The sequence below is a fragment of the Limanda limanda genome, chromosome 6 (genome assembly GCF_963576545.1).
Source record: "Limanda limanda chromosome 6, fLimLim1.1, whole genome shotgun sequence".
Lineage (NCBI taxonomy): Eukaryota > Metazoa > Chordata > Actinopteri > Pleuronectiformes > Pleuronectidae > Limanda > Limanda limanda.
The window spans coordinates 22,281,199-22,307,573 of NC_083641.1; the positions used below are offsets into that span (position 1 = coordinate 22,281,199).

The following is a 26,375-nucleotide window of genomic DNA, read 5'->3' on the forward strand; positions in this document are numbered from 1 at the left end:
TCTTCCTCGATCAAGTGCTTCTGCTTTACTTTGAATCTGAGAGAACAATCTGTGGACAAAGTGCTGCAGCTCTAGAGGACAAATGGTCTCAAAACAAATGAAACGACGTGGTTGCAATTTGACTGACACAGAATAATCTTCCAGCCTGCAGATCTGTGTTGCCAAGGGACCCGGCTGGGGGGCTTCTGATGGGCAATCTGGGGCAATTACTTCCCTTAATCATCAAGATCTAAAGAGGGGAGGGCTGCTGCGCTGTGATTCGTTACATGGTTGAAGCACGAGTTGAGCTGTGGTGGTTGGAGAGACTTAAGAAAAAAGATGACAGTGTGAAAGACATGGAGTCATTAGGACCCATGTGCTAATGTTTGGAGCAATTACTGGTTATTGGATTTCTGTGGACCATTATGGAATGGACTGTGGAAGAAAATCAATTATAAATGCAACATTGCATCATGTCCCTGTTGTCTTGGTAATTCCATGTAGGCTGGAGTGGGGTTTTTTCTTCTTTTGTTCGTTGTTGTATGATGTATGAAAATTGCTGAGTGGGTCTCCTTCTGGAAACAGTACGGCAATTCAGGATGTTTGTGAGCTCATTAAAAAAATGAAAATTGGTGGCTTTGTCAGGTCTGTCATGTCACGAGGGAGGAATTGGAGTTGGAGGGAAAACGAAAAATGTTCAACACAAAAGTCCAGTCTCAGCTGAACCAGTCCAGGCTGGTCCACTTGCTGCTCACTTGGCCGGACCACCCAGACTGATCTGGTGCGCCACACAAGAGAACATTGTATTCCCCTGGGAAAAGGGATCACGTAGAAGAACAGCTTTTCAGGTTCATTTCAAGCCAAAGACAAAAAGACTAATGAACAAAAATCTGAATACACTGTGGGGAGTCCAATAGACTCATAAGATAATGGTCCAAACTGCTATACGTCTCTGCAGCTTCTGGCCAGACTGCCAACAAGTGTTGATGTTCTTGGTCTCTACATGATGACTCTTAATGAACTTACTTGAAACAGCCAACAACCATGGATAGATACTTTAGTACTTTAGCCTCCCTCAGGCCACAATGTTTGCTCTACACACAAGGTATCTCAAAGTGGATATTTGAAATGTCTCTTTCTGTCCCTCAAATCTTCTCTATAGTGTCAATCTCATGGTGAAGAATTGGTTGAATTGGGTACGATGCAAAGCAAGTTCTGTACCACCATTCTCTATGGGATGTTAGTAAATCGGCTTTGCAGTTAAAACGGTGAAGCTAGAGGGGAAAAGAAGGGTATCAAATGAATCTAAGAATATGGTTCTGAACATAGTCTGTATATAAAAATGCGTGACAACTCCACAAAAGTGTAACCAAAGCATCTTGATCCGTGCCTGATGGCTGGCTGCAGTATTTGTCAAATCCTCAAGATCTTTCTCAAGATCTTTCTCAGAGTTGGTATCCAAGATATTCTGGCTTCATTTCTGGACAGTCGGAGGAAGTGCAAACTTGTCTTCCACCTTTTATATACAGTCTGTGTTCAGAACCATATTCTTACGTCACGGTTTTACCTGCAAAGCCGATTCACTAAACTCCCACAGAGAATGAGTGGTAGAGACCTTGCTTTGCATTGAACCCAATTCGGCGATTCTTCAACATGAGATTGACAAAATCCTTTTTACAGTGTTTGCTAATCATTAAGCTGCTTGAGGTTGATGAAGCTCCATTTATTTTACTGCTTTAGGCCTGTCACTTCTAAAGCAATAAACATAGCAAGTCATAACTCAACACATGTATTGTAGGATGTCATGTTTAAATCAGAGTTTCTTTGGGCCACTACTGAGTCTATAGATTTGTAGTCTCATGTTCTCTGCTGGAGGCAAACGACAACAAACCAATGTTTATCTATGTATTTTTATGGAAACTTTATAACTGTGCTGGTTTGTTTTGCTTGTTTTTACTGAGGCGGTCATGACAGTGTACTCCAGGTGAGCCATCGGGTGTACATTACAGTTATTCCAATAGTACAGTAAAAACAACACTAAGATTATTATGATGTCAGGACCTTGAATCCATTTCTGTTTACATATCGTGTTCCTGTCATCCCGGGAGGAAAGGTGGATTGAATTCAAGCTGTCTTTAAAAGTTATAGCATCATTGTAAATGTCTGAGGTCCATGGAGCTCTGGGTGAGCAGGAGTGATGTGCAGCAGCCGAGCGCAGGCTGTGAGGTCTGCTTGTGGTAGGTTATCTGTCAGAAATTATAAATATTATTTGAGCAAACTTGTTCTAACCGCCGATCACTGCCATCCGTCATGTGGAGCAGCGACCGCCAAGATCTTGACCAGTTGTGCTGTTGTCTCAACAAATGTGAGTGAGCACATAAACAGAGAGCAACGAGACCCTGCCGTGCAGCAGACGACCATATGGACCCCCCCATTTCTTCCCAACGCCGGCCTGCTGTTTATATCTCAAGGCCTCACGGCTCAGGTATCATCATACTTGTCCATTTAGACAAAGTTTTCCAGGAGATGTGAAATGAGAGCTACGGCTGAACACTGTCCCTCACAGTTTGTTCTCAGTCAAACAGAAATGACTTCACACACATGGTGCCTGTTGATTAGCCCACAGCTCATTGTCTGCTCCCATTGAGACTTGCTCCATCCTCGGTGAGCAAACCCACATTCAGCACTGAGGCTTAGCTGCTGGTTTATGTTGGGGAATGCAACCACTTACAAACACTGCGCTCTGGAGGCCACCACCACATATACTATGTGTTTGACAGACCACAGTTTCCTGGTCGGTATTTGGCAGCAAACGGAGCAAAATATGAGCTACCAGGGTTTTGATCCAAAGCCCTAAAGCCTAGAAACGACAGAATGTCTGCAGGCAAAGACGGAATATATTAAGTTCAATCGAGATGAGTGAGTTAAAGTTAAACCTGTAATTAGACTAAGATTGAGAGTGACATTACAGGTTACACCTCTAGATATTGCCCAGGGCTACAAAAAAGACCCTAAGCCTTAGAAAGCAGCTTCACTGTGATGATCATTCTCCTTGGCCTTTGTGCGACTGTAGTGCCGCTGCTACACCACCATGTTCCACCAGCCCAAGGCACAAAGCGTACTGGTCATCTGCGTGTACGGATGTCGGTTTCGCTTTTGTCCGGCGGGATGTGTGTATATTCTAGGAAGCACTTTGTCCAGTTCCTGCTCGTATGCATTTCACCGAGTGCCACTCACAGGCCGTAGGGAGCAGGAAGAAATCTGTAGGTTTGCTCAATCCTGTTAATGTGGAACAGCATTTAATTAGATCCGCTCGACATCGAGCAGCTGCATCAGTGTCTGCCAAGTAACAACACGCCGCATGTCGCTAAACACTGAGGTTAAGGCGCTGATCGCTTTGTAAGGACCTGTGAAAAGTCGGCTATGGCAACCACACAATGGCTGAATGCAAGAAGAACATTTAAGAAGAACCTTGTTTGCCTTGAGATTTTCCTCCTTGTGAATTTTTTCTTAAAATCCCATAATATGTCATATGGATGCAACAGGTGCAGCATAGAATTATTATTGTTATTAGAAATGTTTGGGGCATTGGGCCCTTATTGATAGAACAAAGTTTAAGCATGAAAGACAGAACATGCAGCAAAAGGCTGGGATGGAAACCCAGAAACCGAGCACCCTCTCAACCAGGTGAGCTATTGCGCCACTTCTTTCAACTATTTTGATCATCTATTATATCTTTGACTTCCCATCACAAGCTCCCAAGATTGGTTATTTGTACAAAACCCAAAGATATTCTATTTAGAACAACGTAAAATAGAAAAAAGTTGACCGTCCTGCTGTTCATTAATATTCAATGGATCAATAAATCTTGGTCCGTTTGTTTGTCCACTGAGCTGAGATGGAAGGTATGAGGCTTTGTTTCCCTCAGAGGAAGCCGTTGACTTGATTGTATGAAAAGAAGCTGCCACAAATGTGAAAATTGCAGGAGGTAGATAAACCATCACATCAAACATTGAGGTTTGGCTTGGTCTGGTGTTTACTCTGCTGTATTGTTATTTCACTTTCCCCAAGTTGAGTATTTTCAAATCGGTGCGTGCAACTCAACTGCACTCGCTGTCAATCGCATCCCGCATGAGGGAAGAAACAGAAATCTCAGCCAGGAAAACCTCATAAACATGGTCTGATTCAGCCCGGGAAGAAACCATGAAAACCATCTTTTCAGAAGTGACTTAATGTCATGAAGTAGATATTTACAGGCGTATTTTATACAGTAGTGTCTTTGAAGGCAGGTCAGAGTTTTTGTTGGAACCCTTCACAAAGAACCTTTGTTACTGCGACCCAGCTGATTGTAAATGTCAGTAGGTGACTTCTTGCTGTGGAGTATATTTCTGTCTTTGCTTAAAGGAGGTGTTTTCAGGTGTTTACAGACTTGACAGATTCAATTCAGTCACATCTATTTTCAGTCTCTGTTGTTTTCCCCCTGTGTCACAGTGTTCGTGCCCTAAAAGGAGAGGAACCTTGCTTCCTGGCCAAGGAAAAATAGAGCCATTTCAGATGATGTATTTTCTTTGTGGTATTTTTCGAGAGAAAACTGCATCACTGACAAATCACACTGGAGAGCAGGATAGCTTTTTCAATCAAATTTTCCACAGCGCAAAGAATGGGACATACATAAACAGATATTGTCCAGCCCTCACTTTCCATTTCTACTCTGTGTCGGAGAAACAGAATTTAAATGCAGTGTGACCGGCCATTGTCCAGCCCATCACCTTTCCAAGCCCCCTCCTCCCTCATTCCCGGCATCTCTCGTGTGCTCAATGCGTGCCGTTACAGCCCTTCATTTAGATGAGAGGGGGAGGGAAGGGAGGAATGGAGGACTGGAAAGGTGACGAGAGGACTAAGAGATAAAAACCAGCCTGATTTCTATCTTGGTCGAGCTCCAGGCACAGGCAGCAGCAGGCTCCTGCTCCCCAGCAACCAGGAGAAAAGAGATGAAGGCTGTGGCAGCACGGATTGATTCTCGTCATAATCTGTTCCTATCAGCTCTGGTGCAGAGTATAGTTTTGCACGGAGGCACTCGCTGCTCCTCACAAAGACTGCCTGCCACGTTTCATGCCATTATGCTCTGCCACCACATCCTTACAGCCACACTGTCTCGTTATTTCCGCAGCTGCCTTATTCCTGTTTGAGCTGATATCTTGTCTTGTGGTTTGGTCCCAGTGAGATGGGTTGAGTCTTTGTACCCCGGGGTTGTTTCTGCAGGTACCTGTTGCTACATGGAATGACTGTGGAGCATTCTCACAAATTTGATAGAAATCCTGGGGAAAAAAACAGTAGGCTAGATTAGAAATATATCCACATATTGAGCTTTACCAGCTAGAACTATATCGCTGTTGCTTAAAACAAAGCAAGAAAACTTTAACCAAACATGAATGCCAAGAATGCCTAGAAGCATTAAGCTAACAGTAATGGGTAACTGATTAAAACATCGAACTTCTGTTTAAAATCAATGCAACCTTGACCGAACCAAAAGAGCTTATTTTTACAAAAACTGCTAGTAGTATTATCTGTTTTTATATCTTAATCAGCTGAAAAAAACATCCAGTTAAACCTATTACTTGATGTTATTTTATAATTAGAATGGTAGAGAACATGTACCTCCAGAAGTCCCCTTGAATTCAATCAAGCTGCACCAAATTGCAAACAGTTCTCTAAATATTTCATCCAGATCCATAACTAATACAAATAATGCCTCTAGATGTTAGAAAAAGTCCTGGATCTGCACAAAAAATGAATGAGTTCTTCACGTGATTTTGTTTACATACAGACCCAACAACAAACAAATAGACATGGGTGAAAACATAACGTCTTTGGCAGAAGTAATGTACACATTCAGGCTGTGAAGGGTATGATCCAGGAGTACTTAAGGTCATCTGACTCCTGCGGTCTACATACAACTAAAAAGGTTGAGAACCCCTGGGCTAAACAAATATTACTGAATCGTAAAAATACAACAACCATGAAGAAAATCCATGTTTTATGCCTGATTGTTGCAGTTTCTTCCTCCAGACTCTCTTGACCTACATCCCCCCCCAGACACACTACCACCTTGTGGGCTGTTAAAGGTTACTTTGACTATTCGTTTTGTGCATTCAGACCTGGAAGGGCTGCTGATGCAGGAGCTGCAGGCACACTCCCATGCAGACAGGCTGGGTGGGTCGGGCACCGGTGCAAACTGCTCCGGTGAGACGCTGCCAGGAACCAGGAGGGCAGAGAGGCTGCTCTGCAGGAGCGACCCAGGCTTCGAACAGCAGTGCCTTTTGTGTCTGCCTGTTTCTGACTGTTATTTATAAACCCAGTAAAGCCACAGCACATTCCAGACTGCCACAGGCGCAGGGAAAGCTGCACCTCACCCATGTGTGTCCTCTTTGTCTCCCTGCGCAGCTCGATCGGAGCTGTCGGCATCGGGGATGACGTTGCTCGCAGCTGTTCACATCTGGTGTAAAGAGGACGACAAAAAAACTGCTGATTGTCTTTTTATTCCTTGATGATCGAGATGCCTTTAAATCTATTTCAACCCTTTTTTCATTTTTTGTTTAGGCTTTTAATTTGCTGTTGGCTGTTGCCTTTTTATGACCACTGCTTGTGGTCTTCCATGACTCATATTAATGGGAGGGCGTCCTTTTCTTGGCAACGCATTCCTTAGTTTAATGTTAGCCTATTACTGAACTTGACTACTTTAAAAAGTGCAACTCTCTCTCTGTCCAAATCTCCAAGGACTTCCTCCTCCGAGTATGTGGAAAACATTAATCATATTTCCCTGGATGGCTTTTCAAAACCAACACGGGACAATACTGCAGTCAGGGTTTCCTCATTAGCATGAAGCCATATTTGCTTTATCTCTGCCTGTGGATCGCTCTCAGGAAATTTAGTTTACTCATGTTTCCTGAGATGCTTGGTACATTTTTGATGAGGATATAAACTATACGGTTTGTTTTTTTAATGCAGAGGCAGCTTCGGGAGATTAATGTTCATCTTCCTCTCCCGTTTTGTTCCTACTGCACTTTTGTTCAGTTTAGTTTCCCTGTAGCCGAGGCCAGAGAACTGCTGGAGACAGTCCAGGCACAAAAGGACACACCTACCCAAACCCCCCTCCCTCTGAACCTCTGAACCAGGCTCCACTTTCAACTCATTACAAAGGTCACATCAATAGTCCCAAATGCATAGTATGGAAACAGTGCACCTGCCATTAATCTCAGCTGTGGATGTATGTGTGTAACCAGTGTTGCATTGGGCTCTCCAAAGGATGCAGATGATGTTGATGACAAACACACAGATACAGATTTGTTGCTCCATTTGGCCGTGGTTCTCCTGTTTTTCTGTAAATGAACTGAAGAGATGTTTGAATCACAGGCCTGTGCTCTGTTTTTTTTCTCTTCTTACTTCCTGATTATTGGCCGGCCTTAAAAGAGTTTCCCCTTCCGTTTAAAGCCTGATTACAAAACACCGAAACACCCTGAGACCTGCTGCTCTGCTCTGCTGTGGAGCCTCGAGTGTTTCACACTTAAGAGAGATGGAGCACAATTAAAAAAAAAAAATGGAGATATAATTTATTTGCTGCAGAAAAGTCAGTGAAACCTTACTACCATTGCCGTTGGAGTGTGATTTATGATGATTAAAAGGTCCAGCAGCTTATTGCACCAGCCTTAAAGTTTGATCCTTAGCTTCAGGGTAAAGTAAAAACTATACCTGCAAAGTTTTAGCTTGATAGTTTCACACTAAACTCACTATCTAAGCTAGCTGTAGCTGTGACTAGTTTTTAACTAAGTCATTTAGAGTGTTGCTAACACCAGAGTGTTGTTTGGTCCTGTGTATTTTTGCGTCAAGTGGAAGAGAAAACTACTACTTGACTAATCACAGAAAGAAAAGGGGAGCTTCTACTCTAAAGTATTTCTTTCAGATTATGTATTTATCATTTTACTGAAGGGAAAGGGTCGCCTATATAAAGAGAAGGAAGATGTGATACTGTTGGAGAACCTGGTGCACATTTGCAGACATTATACCTCCGGGAAGACGTCCGTCCTGTTACACTCGTTCATTCCCATGAAAGTTAAGTAATAGTCAAGAATGGTGGAAAAAGAGAGCTGGAGCCAGAAGTCCAAACGCCTGCTCCCCTCTCACCTCTGCACATCTGCTCAGGCACTTTGTTAAGTGGGTGTGAATGTCAAAATCAGCTGATTTAGGAAAAGTTGGTCCAGAATCATTCAGATGCATTCCCTCACTGGTCCAGCCTCCGAAAGATGTGGGTGAAGGGGCCGTCTCAAGATATTTGATCATCTCAGAAGCAGCTCAGAAGAATCAGACATGCTCCTTAAGTAACAGACTGTGTGCGAATTGTCCAACTTATGAAACAGTTTTTATATGACCCTCTTACATATTAACTAAGGTGAAGATGGCTATAAATCTCTCAGGGCTTTTTCGAGTACGACTGTGAATGAGAAAACACTTCTATTATGCAGAGGACCTCAGTTGAGGGGGTCCGCCAATGTTGCGTTCGCATACACTCAACTAGATGTGTCTATAGTGAGTCTTTGGTGCAAGCCCTCAAAGCTGTCCACATGTTAATGCCAGGTGTGAACCTTGGCAGCCATTTGCAGCATTAAATCTGCGTCAGCGTATTATTTCTTCCATAGTGTCTTTCATTTCCTGGCTCCACCGAAAGGCCATTCGTTTCAGCCGATCATTATCACGCTGACACATCATTTATTGGCCAGTGGCTCAATCCCTTCCAGGCTTTAAACAGTAAATATGTACAGTATTGTGAATAATGGATATGTGTTTGGTGGGAGAGGAGGATTTGTGCCTGAGGATTACACCATCTATTCTAAAAGGCCCTTGAACGGCTGAAATAAGATATCAGAAGAGTCTGTAGGAAGCCAAGTCTCAGTGAGGGCTGGTGACCTCTGCCTGCATCTGCAGGAGGCCTCAGATCTGCGCTGTCAGACTTGTGGAGCTGAATTACAAACACACCACTGAGCCCACACTCCCAGCCTCTGATGCTGCTCGCTTTTTTGATGCAGTGGAAGCTTCAAGCGCAGATGTTTGAGCGGCTGGCTTTACCTCGGTGAATGGAAATACAAGGGCGACTGATTTTCTTTCGCCAGATCCAGATAGTTATTTCAATCTGCATCATATTGTACAAACTCGTAGATAAATATGTTAACATCAAGATTTGTGCTGTTATTCCTGTGGAAAATCCTGAATCTTCCCTTTCACCAGATCCAGTTTAGTGCAAATCAATTTAATTATTTTTCCATAATCTTGCTGACAAACCGACATCTGATTGAGTCTTGATAAGTGTGTTAATGATAAATCCCAATAAAACCCCTCAGGTTACAATATGGGAGAGTGATGACTGAGTCTACTGGACTGGAAACCGAGTTAGTGATCCGCTACCAGTACATTTTGAAAACAATAAAATATAATATAATAATATAACTTATAAAATAACTTTTATAACATATTTTATACATACTAACCCAATATAAATGTGATAATTGCTGTCGCTGTTGTACGCCCTGGCTAAATAAGATAAGATTCATGCATTATTTCCTCAGAAGAATCGTGTACTTGCCTCTTTAACCAGAGCTGGTTTTATTTAATTTAACGTTTTAACGATTGTTAAGGAAGATTGTTACAAATCGATTCAGATCTTTTGGTGAAATCCGGCTGAAAAACAAACATCTGGATGTGTTTGCCACATGCAAGTCTTCACAGGTGTGTACAAGACAAATCCCAGTAAAACACGGCCCTCAGGTTACAGATTGAGGGAGTGGTGAGTGGGGAGATTACTAAATTTCTATCTAAAAAGTTGTTTTTCCTTGTGGGAGTTTGCTCTAAATGCCGGAGACGCTGGTGTCTGCTGGGGTCAGGGGTTGTTTGGAGGTTAGGTGTGAACGGCCGACATGAAGGCTGTGCTGTTACAGCCGTGCTATTAAGGGATTGAACTTTGAACCTGTGCTCTGCCCCGTCAATCAGCCTCTACCAACGTGACGTGACCCTGAAAATTGACACTTGTGTCTCTGGGCCTCGTCTCCTTCTCCCCCGTCTTCGCTTCACTCTCACTTTTCAGCTGTTAACCGTTTTAAAACCCTCATGTTACCTCTTGTGTTCCCTCTCAACAACAACATTTCAGCGTCATGCAACAGTGACAGATTTAAAAGTGCTTAAAAGAGATTTTGAAGTAATCTTCTCTGAAAAGCAACACGATGGATGTGTCTAAGAATAGCCTTGTTCTCTTCTAATGGACGTTCCTTGAGTTTCACCACATGAGACCACACCTGTTCCGACAACAATGGGCTTTTGTAAAAATCCATCAACTCTCAAAGTAAAGGGACTCCAGTTGTATAATAACAGCTCTGTTTAACTCTCGTTTATTGACTTGGATTATCGCTCAGCGCCTGGGATAAGAAAAGATTATTACTACTTCTACACGGCCACTTCAAAGTATCAGTGGCACTCATTGCTTGTCATTCATTATTACCAAAGAAGAATAAATGAAGAACTTGAAGGACCAGAATCTTGTTTTTTTTAGTTCCATAATTTAGACATTCTTGTCCTCCAAAAGAATATGAGTTTGGTTTTCTAACTTTCACAGAAAACCCACATGCAGAGACATATTTGTTTGAGACACATAATCTGTCATCAACATTTTATCACCCTTATTGTCTGACATTACATAAATTGTTTTTGGTAGTTAAGTTGAGGGCAGGGATTGTTTTGAAAAGTCCCTTGTGATGTGTTCAAGGACGCTCCCCAACTGGGTTTTTATGGTTGTTACATCAGCAGCATTGTTGTGTAAGAAATGCCAGAATTAATCTTATTTTTCTTGTGACCATCCGTTTTTCATTTCCAGATATAATAGCTTGTGGAGGTCCAGAGTTCAGTGTTGGATGTGCATTTGCTGGAGATCATATGATATGATTTAAAATCTTCAGAACAACCACTAAATAGGCCTTGAGTTGAGATTGCTTTTGTCAACAACATAACTTTTAAATAAACTGCTGTGCACTCATTGTCTTACCAAAGAGAAAATACCTCCGCGAAAAACACTCTAAATACTGGATACTTCTGAAATGTAAATACAGAAGAGCTGAACATTGTGGTGTAATCATTAATAAGTCGATCAAAGCAAATTGATCTGGAACTAGTTTACGATCAATTCCTCATTGAATGTGGTTTTCTTCGGAAATGTGCGGAGAATTCCCTGGTTCTGGAACATACGGCTTTGTAATTGTTTTGTTATGCTCTATAAAAGTAATGTAATAGGAACATGTTAGTTTCTGTCATGGGAAAAATTATCTTACATTCCATAGACATGATTATATATTGAAAACTACAATAATTATTTGTTGCAGTCCTACAATTCTGTGAACTATGTGCAGTTTGTAGTTTGTTGTGTTAAACATGCAACGTAACTGTTTTAATGCAGAAAATGAGCTCTGGCTTTTACTGTTCTGACCATTACCCATGAGAAGAAGCTCTAGGGACAAATAAGGCCCAGGATTATGTAGTTGAGTTGCTGTTTCAGCTTGCGGGTAAGGCTCCAGGTGTTCTGGCAGACTGCTCCACTACCCTGAACCGACTCAGGTGAAGTTGTGTCAAGTTTAAACCCCCACCCCTCCAGCCTCTCAGCTGTCCGAGGAGCTGTTCTCTGCTGCCACCACAGCCCTGACCTTAAATTGATGGATGTTTATTTTGAGGCTCAGCAGGGGTTTGGCTCCGAGCTGCACATTAGACCTTTTCATAACCACTCACAAGCAGGAGCATGGCCTGCGGTCCTCTGGTAGAGCACGACCATGTTGTTCCAAGGCTCCTGCTTAACACAAAAGGTCACCTGGTTGTTGCTGTCGAGGTTCCCGGCGTCTTGCTGAGACCAAACCAGACCAGTGGCATCTTCAAAACCAGCTCTCCAAGCCTAGTCGTACAATGGAAGCATTTTTACAACGTGCTTTTGTATCCTGTTTTATCGTTTTTCCAAGCTTTTCTGTCCCTCAAGTTAATTTTTATTTCCATTGCTTTATTTTGATCTTCTCTTATCTTCACTACTTTTTTAATCCTGTTTTGTGAGGCCCACTGTAGTTGATTTAAACCCCCCAACGTCCCATCTAAATTGTAGGAGATGAGATAAAGCTTCAAGAAATCAGACTTAACCATTTTAATCTTTGTTTGCGATAATGTAATAAAACTAAATAAAATAAATGGATATATATTTTGCTACACAAACTGTGAGCCATGTGTGCACAGTGTCTATCTCTACATGGCTCAGCCTTGACGGACGTTGCATTTGTATTATGTTTTTGTGCAAAACTTAATCTGGATCAACTGAAATCTGCACCCATGAGACTCTTCAACTGGCCAATATGGGCTGGGAGAGGGAGCTTATGGGAGTCTGAATCTGTCGCCACGGCTGTGAAAAGTGTCGGAGTGAGGGTGGTGGGGGGGGTGGTAAGCCGAGAATAAGGCATGCATGGCCGGCGGGGGGAGGCAGGGCAAGGGGGGGGAAGGGTGCTGTGAGAGATACGAGAGGGCTCCAGATGTACAGCTCCGCTATAAAACGCAGGAGGTCGGTCAAACAGATGTGACTTTTAATGAGCGTAATACTAGAGGAGGAAACAGGTTAATGGGCGGATATAACGTGACACCATGTAACCGAATGTCACTGAGGAGCTGAATGTGGCTCAATTAATGGAGGAGACAGAGCAAGAACATCCTTTCCCTCAGGAAATGAGAAGCACTGAACCATTGTTGCTGTGGCCGACCGTCATTGGGGATCATCGCACGCAGGAGAGGATATGTTCGTGCTAATACTGTGTATATATATACGTGTGTGTGTGTGTGTGTGTGTGTGTGTGTGTGTGTGTGTGTATATATAGGCAGACATTCTAGCATTTGAGGCTCTGGGCTGTTAAGGGTATAGTTCATTCAGTTCCCTTCCAAGAACACACTGCCTCAATGTTATGACACTTACTGTGTATATTGAGCTTTATTGGATGTGTTCACATTAGTCTTGATATAAGAAAATCATCTGGCTTCTTTTGGATGATGGGCTCCAGCGACCAAAGACAATTTTTTTTTATAGAGTGTAAGAAAAAGTCCAGCGATTTGATTTCGGTGTCAATCAGTTTTTATTTCAAGGTTTTTCTTCCTTATGTTGTATTTGGGAGTGGTGGCAGGGATAAACAGGAATGAAAAGAGATGGGATGACCTGCAGCAAAGAGCCTTGTGTCCAATAGATTTGAGATGTGAACATAACCTTTTTCAGAGTCCTCTCCTTGTCCTTGAAGTTTATCTATGCATGGAAAGAGCCCTTTGCTATTGGCTAAGCTTGTTTATTGTGACATATTCAGTAAATGAGCCCAGGATTTCATGCAGTGTGACGTGCAGCGAACTTGCAAGATTGTTGTCAGTTGGCGCTTTTATTTTGACATGTAGTCTGTGCTTTGCGTGCCGTCAGTCTGTTTGGTTTCGGTTGAGTAAAGCAGGGACTGGATCCACTTAGATAAACAATGGAAAGATACATCCAGACAAGCTAAGAATTCTGGGTAATTTTTTAAAATTTATTTAAATATTACGGTCAGCATCTTAAGATTGAAATAAAGCTTTGTTTTTGTGAAATTGTCTATCTAAAGAGCAAAGATCCGTTTAAAATCTGTGTGAACAGCCCAGGATGCATTATAATGTTATTATAAAGCATTTTCATGCTGTGAATTAGATCCACCCAGTTAATTTTCTCTTCATGAAAAAGGTTCTAACCAACCATCTACGTGAAGATGTGCTACACTGATTGGAGCATAAAGAATCTGGAGCTGCCCTGATTATGCACAATACGCTGATGTGTGTGAAATGTTCCATTAATGTTCCATTTAAAATTTCCATAAATATTAATGTGTTTTGTTGTGTTGGGATCAGGGACCGAGCTGCAGCTCCGGCAGACTTCCCTGGGCTGCGGGGGGAGGAGGAGGAGTGCTGGGAGTTAAATGTGGGGTCAGACTGAGGTCATAACTGGGAAGCCGTCTAAATCCAGGAAGCCGGGGTAACGCAGGCACGGTGACGTCGAGCCTTATGGGGAGAATGAATGCACAGCTCCTGTGGGTCTGTTTGCTGAGCGCAGCTAATTGAGCGGTAAAAGCAGAAATCACATGCATAACAATCACGTTATGCTGAAAGGCTTATTTTAATGTGTGTTTTGTCTGATTTTTAATATGTAATGGTCTGAGAATTCCCAAGTGCACCGGCGCAGATTAAACAAACCTATACACAAAATGCATTTCAGCATGTGTGCGCACAACTCATTTTTTCCTTGACGCCACAATCAACATTCCATATTAAATTAGATTAGAACTGAGAGAGAATGTGTGTTGTATTACCTTCTGGCACACGCTGAACTCAGAAGAATGCACAGGGCTTTCCAAGTCATGAGTAGGCCGATTACTTGCGAGTGCAAAAACGCCCGTCTCAGTGGGTCATGCTAAGGTAAATGATAGAGCTGGTCCGGAGCCAGAGCAGCTTTATATCATCTCTGTCGGTCTCTTTGGACTCTGCAGGCCTTGACTTGATGAAACACAGGCTGAGGGGAGAAGGCGTGAGTAACGACTACCTGAGAAATCAAAACACATTGCTCACACAACAAGGAATCCTGTGTAAATCGTTAGGTAAATCATTATTCCTAACTTTTTTTGTATTATTCTACGTTTTGAAAGTATCAAAGCAAAGTTCATTTTATTCTTTTTGTTAAAGTTACCGTGGGTGGAAACATTAGCATGTCAAGCTAACTCACTTAAGCTGCTCTCTGACAGTCCGGACGTTTTCCAGAATTTTTCGGAGGGGCTGTATTTGAGTTCACAAAAGTAATTCATCTCGGCCCTTTTAAAGTTAATTGTCCGGGATGCCAGAGTGAACCCATGTGAGAATACAGCAGGAAAACGACAGGAATCTCCACATTGAGCGATGAGGAAAGAGGAGGAGATACAAGGGTCATAAGGGCCGACGCTGATGTCGATGACCTGTAGACAATAATATGTGATTTCCACAGCAGAACTTATGCGTCATGTCCTGCCTCCTGCTGCTCTACCGAGGTTCCACCCCTCACTTCAATGTTCTGGACATTTCTGTTGTCCGAACCGAATTTTCCAGAATTTTCTGCTTTTTCATCTATTGTGTAAACTGTAGCACAAGACCAGAAAGCTTGATGGGCATTGTGAGGCTTTGTGAACTTGTCTAAAACAAGTGAGCGTGTCACAGAACTGATTCATCTGTTATCACATGATCCTCACACATCGATGACTGATGTTTTTTATTTTATTCTCTTCGGATTGGAGAGTGTTTTCGAGTGACGCTGCATTTTTGTGGAGGGGGAAAATGAAACGGAAAGGATGCAATAAACATGTTTTCCACTTTATTGAGAACATGGCCTGTTTCTGTGCGGTTTGCACTTATAAGGTTTTATTAAGAACAAGGGGTAGATGGAGAGAGACAGAGAGTTGGAGGGTAGAGAGGCAGGCAGACTGGTGTAAACACCACTGGGAGGGAAGAATGCACCCCCTGCCGTCCTGACCTTTGACCTCTCTGAATGTAGGCCTCAGGGGCAGCCCATGTCTGCGGAGAGACAATGCTGCAGATACCTATTGAGCCCTGGCTTTTTACTCCTTTACAATCCCCCCTGCTATTTTACGCTGCGTTCTCCACTACATAAAAACTTCTCGCCGTGCAGGGTCCAAGTTTGGATTTAGAGGCTGCATTCAGGGAGTCGCTATTGTGCCTGCACACAAGACTGGAGGGGGGAAAACACCCACACACCTCCCTCTCTCTCTCTCTCTCTCTCTTTCTCCTCACTCTCTCATTCACTCTTTTATTTTTTCCTCCTGGGTTATTTCTCCCTAAGCCCTCCGACATTCTGGCACCTGTTTTCCTCACAAAACCATTAATTTATCACTGAATTATTAACTCGGAGCCCACAATGTGTCTGGCACTCTGTGACATGTCCCCTGACTTTGCGGAGGGGCAGGGGGTGCGGTTGCCCTGGCAACCCAAAAAAGCAATTTTGCCAGCGTCTCCCGTCTGCGTCTGAAGCATCCACCGCCAAAATGGCCTCGGCCGGAGAATGTTATAGGATTAATATAAATACAGGAGATAGAGCCAACATTCTGTATTGAAGAGGCATGGTGTGCAGCCGGCTGGTTGCTTTCAGCGAGACAATTTGCAGGAGAGTGCATTTGCCCATCACAATGGCTGTGTAGTGCCGGATGAGCCGCTGTATTGAGCCCAGTGGAGTAGGAAGGAGTGAGTGGCCTGTTTCTGTATTTAAGGAATATAGCTGACACTCAATGGAGAGGAAAAAGTTGTGGTCGAAAAATAGGTAACATATTTTAAATGATGTGTCGCCAGTGATACTAAAAAGACTGATATTAAAGCCTGAAAGATTAGGGTTGGTAGTATTCTATCAAATATGAAACCAGTATTACATCAAAATCCTTTTCAATCCCTCGTCAAATTTTATTCATTCTATCGGAAATACTTAAACATAAATCACTACTAATCAACGTAACCTAAAATAGCCTCATTCATTTCCCCAACATGTGGCTCCAATGATCCACTCAAATTGGATAAGGACCTCCCCAACCCCAAAAAACTCATTCAACAATAAAGGTCCTTATAAGAACTATGAGTTTAATTTGTTCAAAATATTAACTTGATATGCATTACATTTTATCTCCTGTATCTATTAATTACTATAAATTAAATGCATTTACTAGCTAAAGCAGAAATAAACTGCCCATGATGTTGGTTATTTTGACTTCCGTGTTTATATTGATAAAAGGTTCAATAAGAAATGTGTGACCACCAGATGTAGGTATTTTGCCAACCAGGCAGCGATCCAAAATGGAACCAGTCATGTGACCCCAGCTCTCCAAGTTGAAAGCACGGTTCTTTATGTAAGGCAGAAGCACATGTACAACGAGATGAGGCTGAAGCATATTAAGTGATAGGTCATCACACAGAGAAAGGGCAGCAGCTGTCATGGCGTTTTTTGAGATGTGTATTTCACCGCCGGGGGAGCCACATTGGGGGAACACTCTTGACCGGGTAAAGGGAGAGTCGGGTCAAAGCGCCACAGATGGAAGCGCCGAGTAACACACACTAGCCGGCGTAGTGTGGGCTGAAGTACGGCTGAGAGGTGGGAGGGGAGGGCTCCCTTTGTAGCTGTGAAGAGCAGCAACAGTGTTTTGAAGTGGATACAGGCAGTTACTGAGAGCCTCGGGAGCAGACTGGGCAGAGGCAGGTTGCAGCATGGAGGAATGCAAGTCAAAGCTGGCTGCAGGGGCCCAGCCAAAAGGGAGTCAGCAGCGGTGTAGTCCGGAGGTGTAATGAGTGAGCAGGAGAAGTTTTGTTTCCCATCTTTCTTCAACCTGAGGAATGACCAGAAAATGCAGAATGGTTTAGATGTTGACGTGAAAGCTTCCTGACACATGATGAATGAGCTGTACCTGCTGCCTTGCATAGTTTGAATCCATTTCCAGATTCAGTTATCCATATTACAGCGGTGATTTTGAGAAAAGCTGGTGTAAGAGCAAGGAGGCAGAGCAAGACTCTTCCAGTCCAGCTCGCTTTCCCCTGCACGGCTACAGTAAATCTTTACGGTCAGAGATCACACCGCCTGAGGGCACTTCCAATAAAAAGATGTCCCAGTAAAAGACTAACGTGTTTGTTGAACATGTCTTCAGAGGGCTGCTCTGTCCATCAGACAGACAACCTCCCATTTTCCAACAACTGGCTTCACACACTTAACAATGAAGATGTATGTATGGCAAGAAACACGGCCATCGATCAGCTGACTGTTCTATCCCCTGTGCAGGAAATCTCTGCAATAGATGAAATATTGGATTTTATTTTTAAAAACCTATCTTATTTTGAAGATGTAAATCAAACTGGAACACAACTTTGTCTATGTCCTCCCTGAATAATGTAGAACACATTGCTTCTTCCCAGTCCCCACTGAAAACTGTGCCAATAAATGAATTACGACATGAATGAAGGGATTATAAATACTACACATCTTGTGAATTGTGAAATCTTATCTGGATTAAATGGATTAAATAACATGAAGATGTAGCCCCCTTTTCTTGAAGATATCAATAAGATTATCACCGTTTGTCCTTCATGTGAAGATGAAGGCCTGAGCTGCTATCAGCATCACAGCAGGGTTCCTCTCATGTCCTCTTTTGTGAAGAGCTGACTTTTCTTTTGTAGAGGCACAGTTGTAATGAGGCTGCGATGGAAGCGTCTGGCAGACGCCTCAGGCCCGACCGGCTCAGTGAAAGCAGATTTGCGAGGAGATATGACTCGAACAATCACAGGTGAATTGGGACCGTTGACTGATGAAATTTCTTCCAGTCTAGTTCACTCAACAGGGTGACACTCACCACAGAGCAGCCGGTGTAGAGCCCAGTCGGTTACTGACAGAAGCCGAATGTCACTGCAGGCTGTCGACATTTCAAAAGAGACTAAACCAAAACTGAAGAACATGTGTGTGGATTTTAATGTTTTACACCACAGGGGCTATTCACCTATAAGCTCAGCCACCTCTTAAAGGAGCACTGCTGCCATAAAGTGCAAAGAAGCATGAAGGCGATTGCCACGCATGGCGTCAACATGGAAATGTGGATGTCTTGGGATTGGGGCTTGTTCCTTCTCCTGTTTCTGGAATGGTTACAAGTAGTTAAGGAATCCAGCCATTGATCCAAAACTAATGGGTGTACATGTTTAAAAAAATCCAGTGGGGAAAAGATCTTTAACCTTGGTATGTCCATGCACAATGATGTGAAGGCAGATTTGCTCTCCTTCTGGACGTGGATCCATAGCCATGCGGGATCCAATTAGCATGATGAGCACCAGGCGCAGTGTGAGGCTAATGCCTGCATGTCCAGGAGAATACATGGATTGTTAGTATGGATTTCCAGTTCTCTCTTGAGTCTTGGTGGGCTTTCTACAGAGGTTATTGGCCTACTTAAACAACTGTATAACTATATAGTCAAGCCTCCTGCTCCAGAGTTACACACTCTGTTGATATTGATAATGAATAGAAGCCCCTTAGAGAAAGAGTGGCAACACGCAATCATGATGCAGCGAATGCAATCTTCAAGCGGTTTACATGGTAATTAGCTTGTGCGAGACTCGTCTGTTGGGCTTTCAGCAAAATAACCCTTTGGCCCGAGAAATGCAGAACATGTGTAAACTGTAACTGAGGCCAAGGTTTTGTCTTCACTCCATCCATCCATCGTCTGACACTTATACTGGCTTGGGTCATGGAGATAATTGTCCAAGTAGGGGTGTTCCATACATCCTTCTCCCCAAACATGCTTTCCAGCTCTTCCTGGGGGATCTAAGGCATTCCTAGGCCAGCTGGGATTTGTAGTCCCTCCAGTGGGTTCTGGGTCCACCACAGGGTTTACCAGTGAACCTCAGACACAACATGCCTTGCAGCTCTGCTCCTTCTTCAATGCCCACATTGAGACTCCAAGATAACTTTATGACACTGATGCATGTTTAAGTGTTCATTTCTCCTTTTAAGTTTGCTTTCAATTAGTTATTTGATATCATAAAAATGGAGTGAGACTTCATGATTGGCACCTGAGACGGACTCACGATTGGTCAAGCTTGTTTATCGGTGGAATCTTGACACAGCGGCTCCACCCCACGATCACACTCTCATATCCAGGGTAGTTTTGTGCAATGTGAGGAAGGGGAGACAAAAAATTAAATAAAAATTGATTTCACGCTAAGCTAACTAGCTCTGCTCTGTAATGACAAGAGTGAAAGTCATCAATCCTCTCATACAACTCGGGGAAAAAAAGTCAATATTGCATTTCCTCAATCGTCAAAATGATGGATTAGATAACACCACATAAGAAACACTGTAGTCCAATAAGTACATTGACGAAACCAGACAAGAAGATGAAAATATCTTTAACGCCTCTCGTGTCTCAGTCCAGGAATGAGGGCAGAGCTGACAATAAGATTTATGTCTGTTATCCAGTGCAACATATCATCATGTCACATTCTGTAATTATTGTCTCAGCCTGCAATTCTCAACAGTGTAAAAGTGTTTTGCAGAAAATCAATCACTGAAGCATGTGATCCTCCTGTTTTCAACGTGTGCTGTTATTGCGAGAACTATTATTTTCATGATTTTAGAAGGAGATTTTTTTAGATTTACAAGAAGATGACATGTGTGAGGTTCCCCCGGCTTCCGCCCCCACCCAGTCATTTTGTCTTTCAAGGTGCAGAAATCCATTTGAGGTCTGTTTGTTTGCGACAGTGAACCGGAACCTGCAGCTTTTTGTACTCACAAGGTCATTTGTCCGCCCTGGAATCATAACAGCCCTTCTATACTAAAGGCAGATCTGAGGCCTCGGAGGATTTAGCATCCGGAGGCGACTCTGATCTGCAGCCAAATCACCAGGCAGACGTGATTCAAGGATGCAGTAAATTAGTGGCAAGACAAAGAGGAGGAATCGGTTCTGCCTCTGCGGTTGCTGCACACAATCTCACAGCTGCTCTTTTGATACTGCGGCATGAGAGAAAAGATAGGACTGAGGAAAGCCGATAGGTACACAGCCATCTTGTCCTGCTCGCTGTGCTTCAGGAGACGTACATTAACCTGTGGTGTCATCATGGGAATAGGTTTGTCTCTCAGGACGGGTCAGTTCGGTCCAGACTGGAAATACCTCAACGACTATTAGATGGATGGCCATGAAATGTTCAGGATTCCCAGAGGATGAATCTTACATACTTTTTGCAACAAGCAGATTCGATTTACATAGCTCAAGTTAACAAATCACAACTTTATTTTCGAGGGGCTTTCAAAACCTATACTGCACACAGGTCCAACAGAAGTTTTACTGTGCAGGTTATTGAGGCCACTTTGAACACCTGTATGCTTCCACAATCGTGTTAGCTTATTGATATGCTGCTACACACCTCCGTGTGGGTACCTCCAGGCTTCTGATAGATGGAATATATCTGACATTCTGGTGCTAGTGTTGAACCACTCACCCTATCACACTGGGTATTTTTTTCTTCTTTTGCGTCCCTCTCACACTCTAAAATCAAAATCTGACTCCCATTCTCATCACGTCAATGTGGATGACAGCAGGCAGCCGAGCGAAACAGCCGCCGAGTTACACAGACGCAGTGTCAGGCTTTCAGAGAATCACAGTTAACGCCTGTAACACTGTCAATTTGTGAGCTGAGATTGAGTTTCCAGAGCAGCACGGAGCATGTGGTGAAACCAACAAGAGTATGGGGGCTCCGGTTCGTCTTCTCCATGGGACAGACCGTCTGACCCCTCCTGCCAGAAAGGGCACGTTGCCATACACTCGCAAAACGGCAGGCAGCAGAATTTGAGTGAAACACATGTCGTGATGTGCAGACTGAATAAGGGAGATGGCAGCTTGCAGGAGCCTCGCTGCTCCTGCAGTGAAGTCACGCTTTTCACAAAAAAAGGGCAACGAAAGGTTTTCATCAACCTGGAGCTCAGTGGTAACCAAACTCCAGACTGACTTCACCAAGCCCCGAGGAAAACGCTGCTCACGTTATTTGGCTAAAAATCTCTTAGAATAACAACCGCATCACCCAGACAGAACAAATCATTATATTACACAGGTACTGAAGTGCTTGGCTTTGTTAAGCAGGAAATAAATTGAATGGTTAAAGAGTAAAAAAAATGTGTTCATTTATAAAAGATGTAGTCACCCTTCCTTCTTAACTACTTGTGTTTTTTTCCCTGCAAAATTATTTATGGCATTTTGAAACTGAAACTTATAGCTTCAACAAAATGTTGTTGACTTTATTCTGAATGAGACGTTTTTTTGATTATGATGTTTATATGAGTCGCTAATAGAATATTCCATTCGTATTCCTGTTTACATGTTACAGAACATACAGTCTCATTTGGTAACTTCCATATGTGTTGATGTTGCAAACTGCTGCAAAAACTCAAATAAGACGTCATAATGCGACTAACTCCAGAACACACTGTTTACTGTTACATCGCAGGGTCCTATTCAGACTTTTGTTTTAATGGGGTTGATAACAGAACGTTGCTTCACATGTAAACACATTCTGTTTTTTAGAGCGTTTTAGAGTGTTTCTCTTTTTCCTCCTTTCTGAATTTTCGGAGCTGCTTTCAGGAATTCATTTGAGGGATCCTTTTCTTCTTCTTCTTCCTCCTCCTCCTCCTCCTCCTCTTCTGCTGTAGTTGCTGAAGCAGCAGCATTGCACATCGCTGATTGCTTTTCTTTTACAAGACAGGACTGTTTTCTATTCACAGTGTAGGAGTCTTCCCCTCTGATATGGAAAGTGAGTCTCAGATAGGAAAGGCTTTAAATGCTTGATCTGCTCTTTGATGTTAAGGGCTACACTCTGCGCTCGCTGAACTCTATAAATAACTCGGGTTCATGCACAGATTTTCTGGCCGTCAAGAGTATTTTTGGACTTTATGAGGCTGCATTAATATAAACTCATCATATAGGAGGTATTATGTTTAAATTTAAAGCCCACGGGCGCTCGTAAATACCTGCGAAAGCACGAAGCGTAGATCCAAAAAGCTGCAGTAATTCATTCAGGATTCAGAGCAGGAGTGGGTCTTTCTTTTTTCCCTCAGCTTTTATTCATGACGCAGCAAAGATCGCACGGGTTCGCTCACATTCAGACTCTTTAAAGTTAGATCAGCCCTGCAGCAGTGTGCTCCGCACCCTCTGCAAATTCACCTCAGGCTTGACTGCACTCCTTTATTTTTTATTCTACCTTTGAGTCTCTTTTAAAAATGACAGAGTGGGGTTATGACCTATAAATTACAAATAGCCCTCTGCTGACATTGGTTTTGTTTGGAGTGTTGTATTTCAGGTGAACATACTTCTGCTGCACTGAGGACATCATTTTCAACCACGTTTCCTGCTGTGAGATTGAAATACATATGGTTGTGTTGTTTGGAGTCTTTCCATTCAGGTTTTTCTCTAACATCTCCTCTCATCCTTCTCTCTCTACAGATGAAGCTGTGGAACAAGTACAAGGTAACCAGTATCCCATCGCTGGTGTTTGTGGATGCAGCTACGGGGAAGGTGGTGTGTCGGAACGGTCTCCTGGTGGTCCGAGATGACCCCAAAGGTGAGATCCCACATTTATTTGTATTCCTTGACCACAAGCTCTGACTTCGCTCCTCTTTGCAGAGTTGTAAACATTAACCCCAATCACCATCAATTCAACCCTAGAGATGAATTGTTAATGAGGTAACAGGAAAACATTTTGAGATCAAGGGACAGAGCGGTACAGATCAATTCCTCACACCAATAATCCTGACTTCATGCAGGAGATCATTCCTCTGCTACTCTGAGCTGTGGTTAACAAGCGTGTGGCAGTGTAATCTCTTTAATCAACACCAACAGCTGCAGCAAGGTGCTAACACCCATGTTAACTCACTCTTGAGTTCACATCAGACAGTTGCACCTTTCCTTGTTAAACAACAGCAGGTAGGAGGTGAAATTCCCCTGAGGCACGGGGGCATGAATGAACAACTTTATGCACTAGATTGGCACTGAGTGGAGCGCATACCTCCGACAAGGCCCAACAGTCCTTTCATTTCACACACTCGTATTCCTCTTTCACACCAAGATTAGCGGGTATATGCTGTTTTTTCCTGCCAGTAGATGTGTCGTGTTTAACTTCACAACTTCTCTCACCTGCCAAATCAACACCCTCATCTGTGAATCACGTTTCCATCACTGCGATTAGAGCCGGAGACAATTTCAAACCCAAGTCAACTGCAGAGTGATTTGACCGAGGTGTGAATGCCGGTAAACGGTCTTTCCATATTCGTGCCCTAAATGTGCCTCCATTCTTCTTTTTCCATCAAGATCCATTAATTATTTTCTTGTAAAAAGGTGAAAATGCAGTATCTGGCAATGTTAATGAAAGTAAAATAATGTGCAACAACATTTAATTAAGTTCTTCCCTGACCCATACTGCATCCTTCCATCAAATTTTGGGGAAAGCTGCTAAAATGTGCATTAATGTGCAGCTCCAGCCACTTGTGTTATGCAAAGATTTTGGGCAATAGAGATGATTCTTCAAGCAGGTGCCGTTAAACCACTGCAGAAGTAACAAGATGACCTAATTAAAAGAGCATCAGTCAAAGCTCAAACAATACGATGCAAATAAATCATGTTTAAGTCACTTATCTGTCATAGTTCTCCTCAAGTTCTAGACAGGGCTCAACGTACATTGTGATTTATTTGCTAAATCTGTTTCCATGGCACCTCAACACCTTTTTTCCACTCCAGGTTTACAATGTGCAAATTGAAAATGTCCATAAAAACAGGCGGAGGGAAAGACACCACATGTTACAGTGCTGTGGATGAATAACAAACGGACTAAAACTGGACTCTGCTACAGTTCAAAATCATACAGGGGAATTGTTCCAACCTAAACTATCTGGTTTACCTCGGGTGTGTCACGAAATAAAGTCAAATAAACTGTAATGAGTGCAGTAACTCAGTACACACACACACACACACACACACACACACACACACACACACACACACACACACACACACACACACACACACACACACACACACACACACACACACACACACACACACACACACACACACACACACACACACACACACACACACACACACACACACACACACACACACACACACACTGATTCTGTTTATCAAATGCCTGGTCAGAGTTGAACGTGGAGATATTGCTTTGCCACATCACTCCCTGTTCCACCAAAACATTATGCAATAACTTTCTTCCCCCCCTCGTTTGTGTTGATGCTTCTTTAATTATGGTTCTGCAGGAATATTATAACGTGTCTGTGTCTCACTCCCTCAACTGCGAACCCTATAATTTCTTCACTTTGAAGCCGAGACAGAGAATTAACAAGAGTGGGCTTGCATTCCTCCCTTGTACCGAGGACGTCCTCTGTGGCTCTGAAGGTCTTAATATTTTATAACGCTGCCTCTTTCATACTGGGTTTGGTCATCCTGAAAACAGAAAGCGCCATTAGTCATGTGAGGGGGAAGAATAGAGGCTTTATGGCAGCGCAGCAGTGGAGCAGAATCAGTATTATGACAGATTTCACTGTCTGCCAGATGAAAGCCAGTCCTAGCCCGCAGTGTTATTTCCATGATGAATTAACTGTTCCTCCAAAGTAGAAGTGGCTGCAGAAAACATTAATCTCTATCTCTCTAGCAGAGAAGGGACAGTGGCACTTGATTAGCGGGAGTTTTCCAACGCCGGTGCACATCCTCTTGAAGAAAAACAAAGCTTTCGTCTTTGTTCTATCCCTCAGTTTTCCTGCTTTAGGCAAACGGAGAGCAGGTTGGTCACGTGATGAGTCAGCAGCTATGTTCAGGAGAGGAGAGGGGCAGTAAAAGTTTGCCCGGGACTGGGAGGGGCGGGCGACTGATTCAGGACCATCTGCCTTTCACTCTCGATGAAAGGCCCGACCTGAGTGGCGGCTGACTAGCCTGCAGCGCCAAGATGGAGTGCACTTTCACAATCAGTGCAACAATAAAAGGCCGCACCAGCGCAGCCCCGACGTGTCTCTCCCGCCTAATGAAGCCCTGAACAACTGCTCTCACATAAGAGGCCATTAGGACCCGACCGTACGAGCTTTCATTTGTGATTACCCCTCCTTTTCAATTCGGCTTCACCGGCGCATCTCCAGAGCTTGACGGCAACAATGGAGACACCTTGAAAAGGGAAGGAAGAGTGTGAAAGAGAGCAGGGGGGCGAAGTATTTCTGGCAGACGTCCAGCCTTGCTCGAGGGGCACGGCTCTCAGTTATTATTAAAATCATATTTTGCATCTGGTGTGTGTTCGCAAAAGCAGATGTCACACACAGAAAAAAACCTGCGAGTAGCCTAAACATGACAAGTGCACATGACTCTTGGATCACAGCAGCCATGAGGAACACCGAGAGGACGTCTCTGGATCTTATGTTTAATTGTAAGGTGATTTTTATTCACGCTGGATGCATAATTCATGGTAATATCTGAAATATCTAAACCTGTCGGTCTCGGTTCCCCGACATTAAATGCTTAATGATCCCTTGACGTTTCCTCTAATGCACCGAGAGGAAGGTCAAGGTTTTGAGTTAAATATTTCCGGAGCTTTGGAAACATTCATATATATATAATTAGCTTCTCGTCCACTACTACAGCAGTTTATCATGCAGCTCAACACCAGCATGTTAGCATTTAGCTCCGAGCTTCCCTGTGTACGAGCAGCCTCACAGTGCTGCTAGCATGACTCTC

General features: G+C 43.2%; 1 protein-coding gene across 1 annotated transcript in view; it reads left to right on the forward strand.

The window, feature by feature from the left end:
- The window catches only part of nxn (nucleoredoxin), a 55,461-nt gene that overhangs the window by 18,443 nt on the left and 10,643 nt on the right, over window positions 1-26,375 (forward strand). The window contains exon 2 of the mRNA XM_061072910.1: window positions 23,088-23,205. Within this exon, the coding sequence (XP_060928893.1) occupies window positions 23,088-23,205 (118 nt within the window). The remainder of the gene's footprint in view (window positions 1-23,087; window positions 23,206-26,375) is intronic.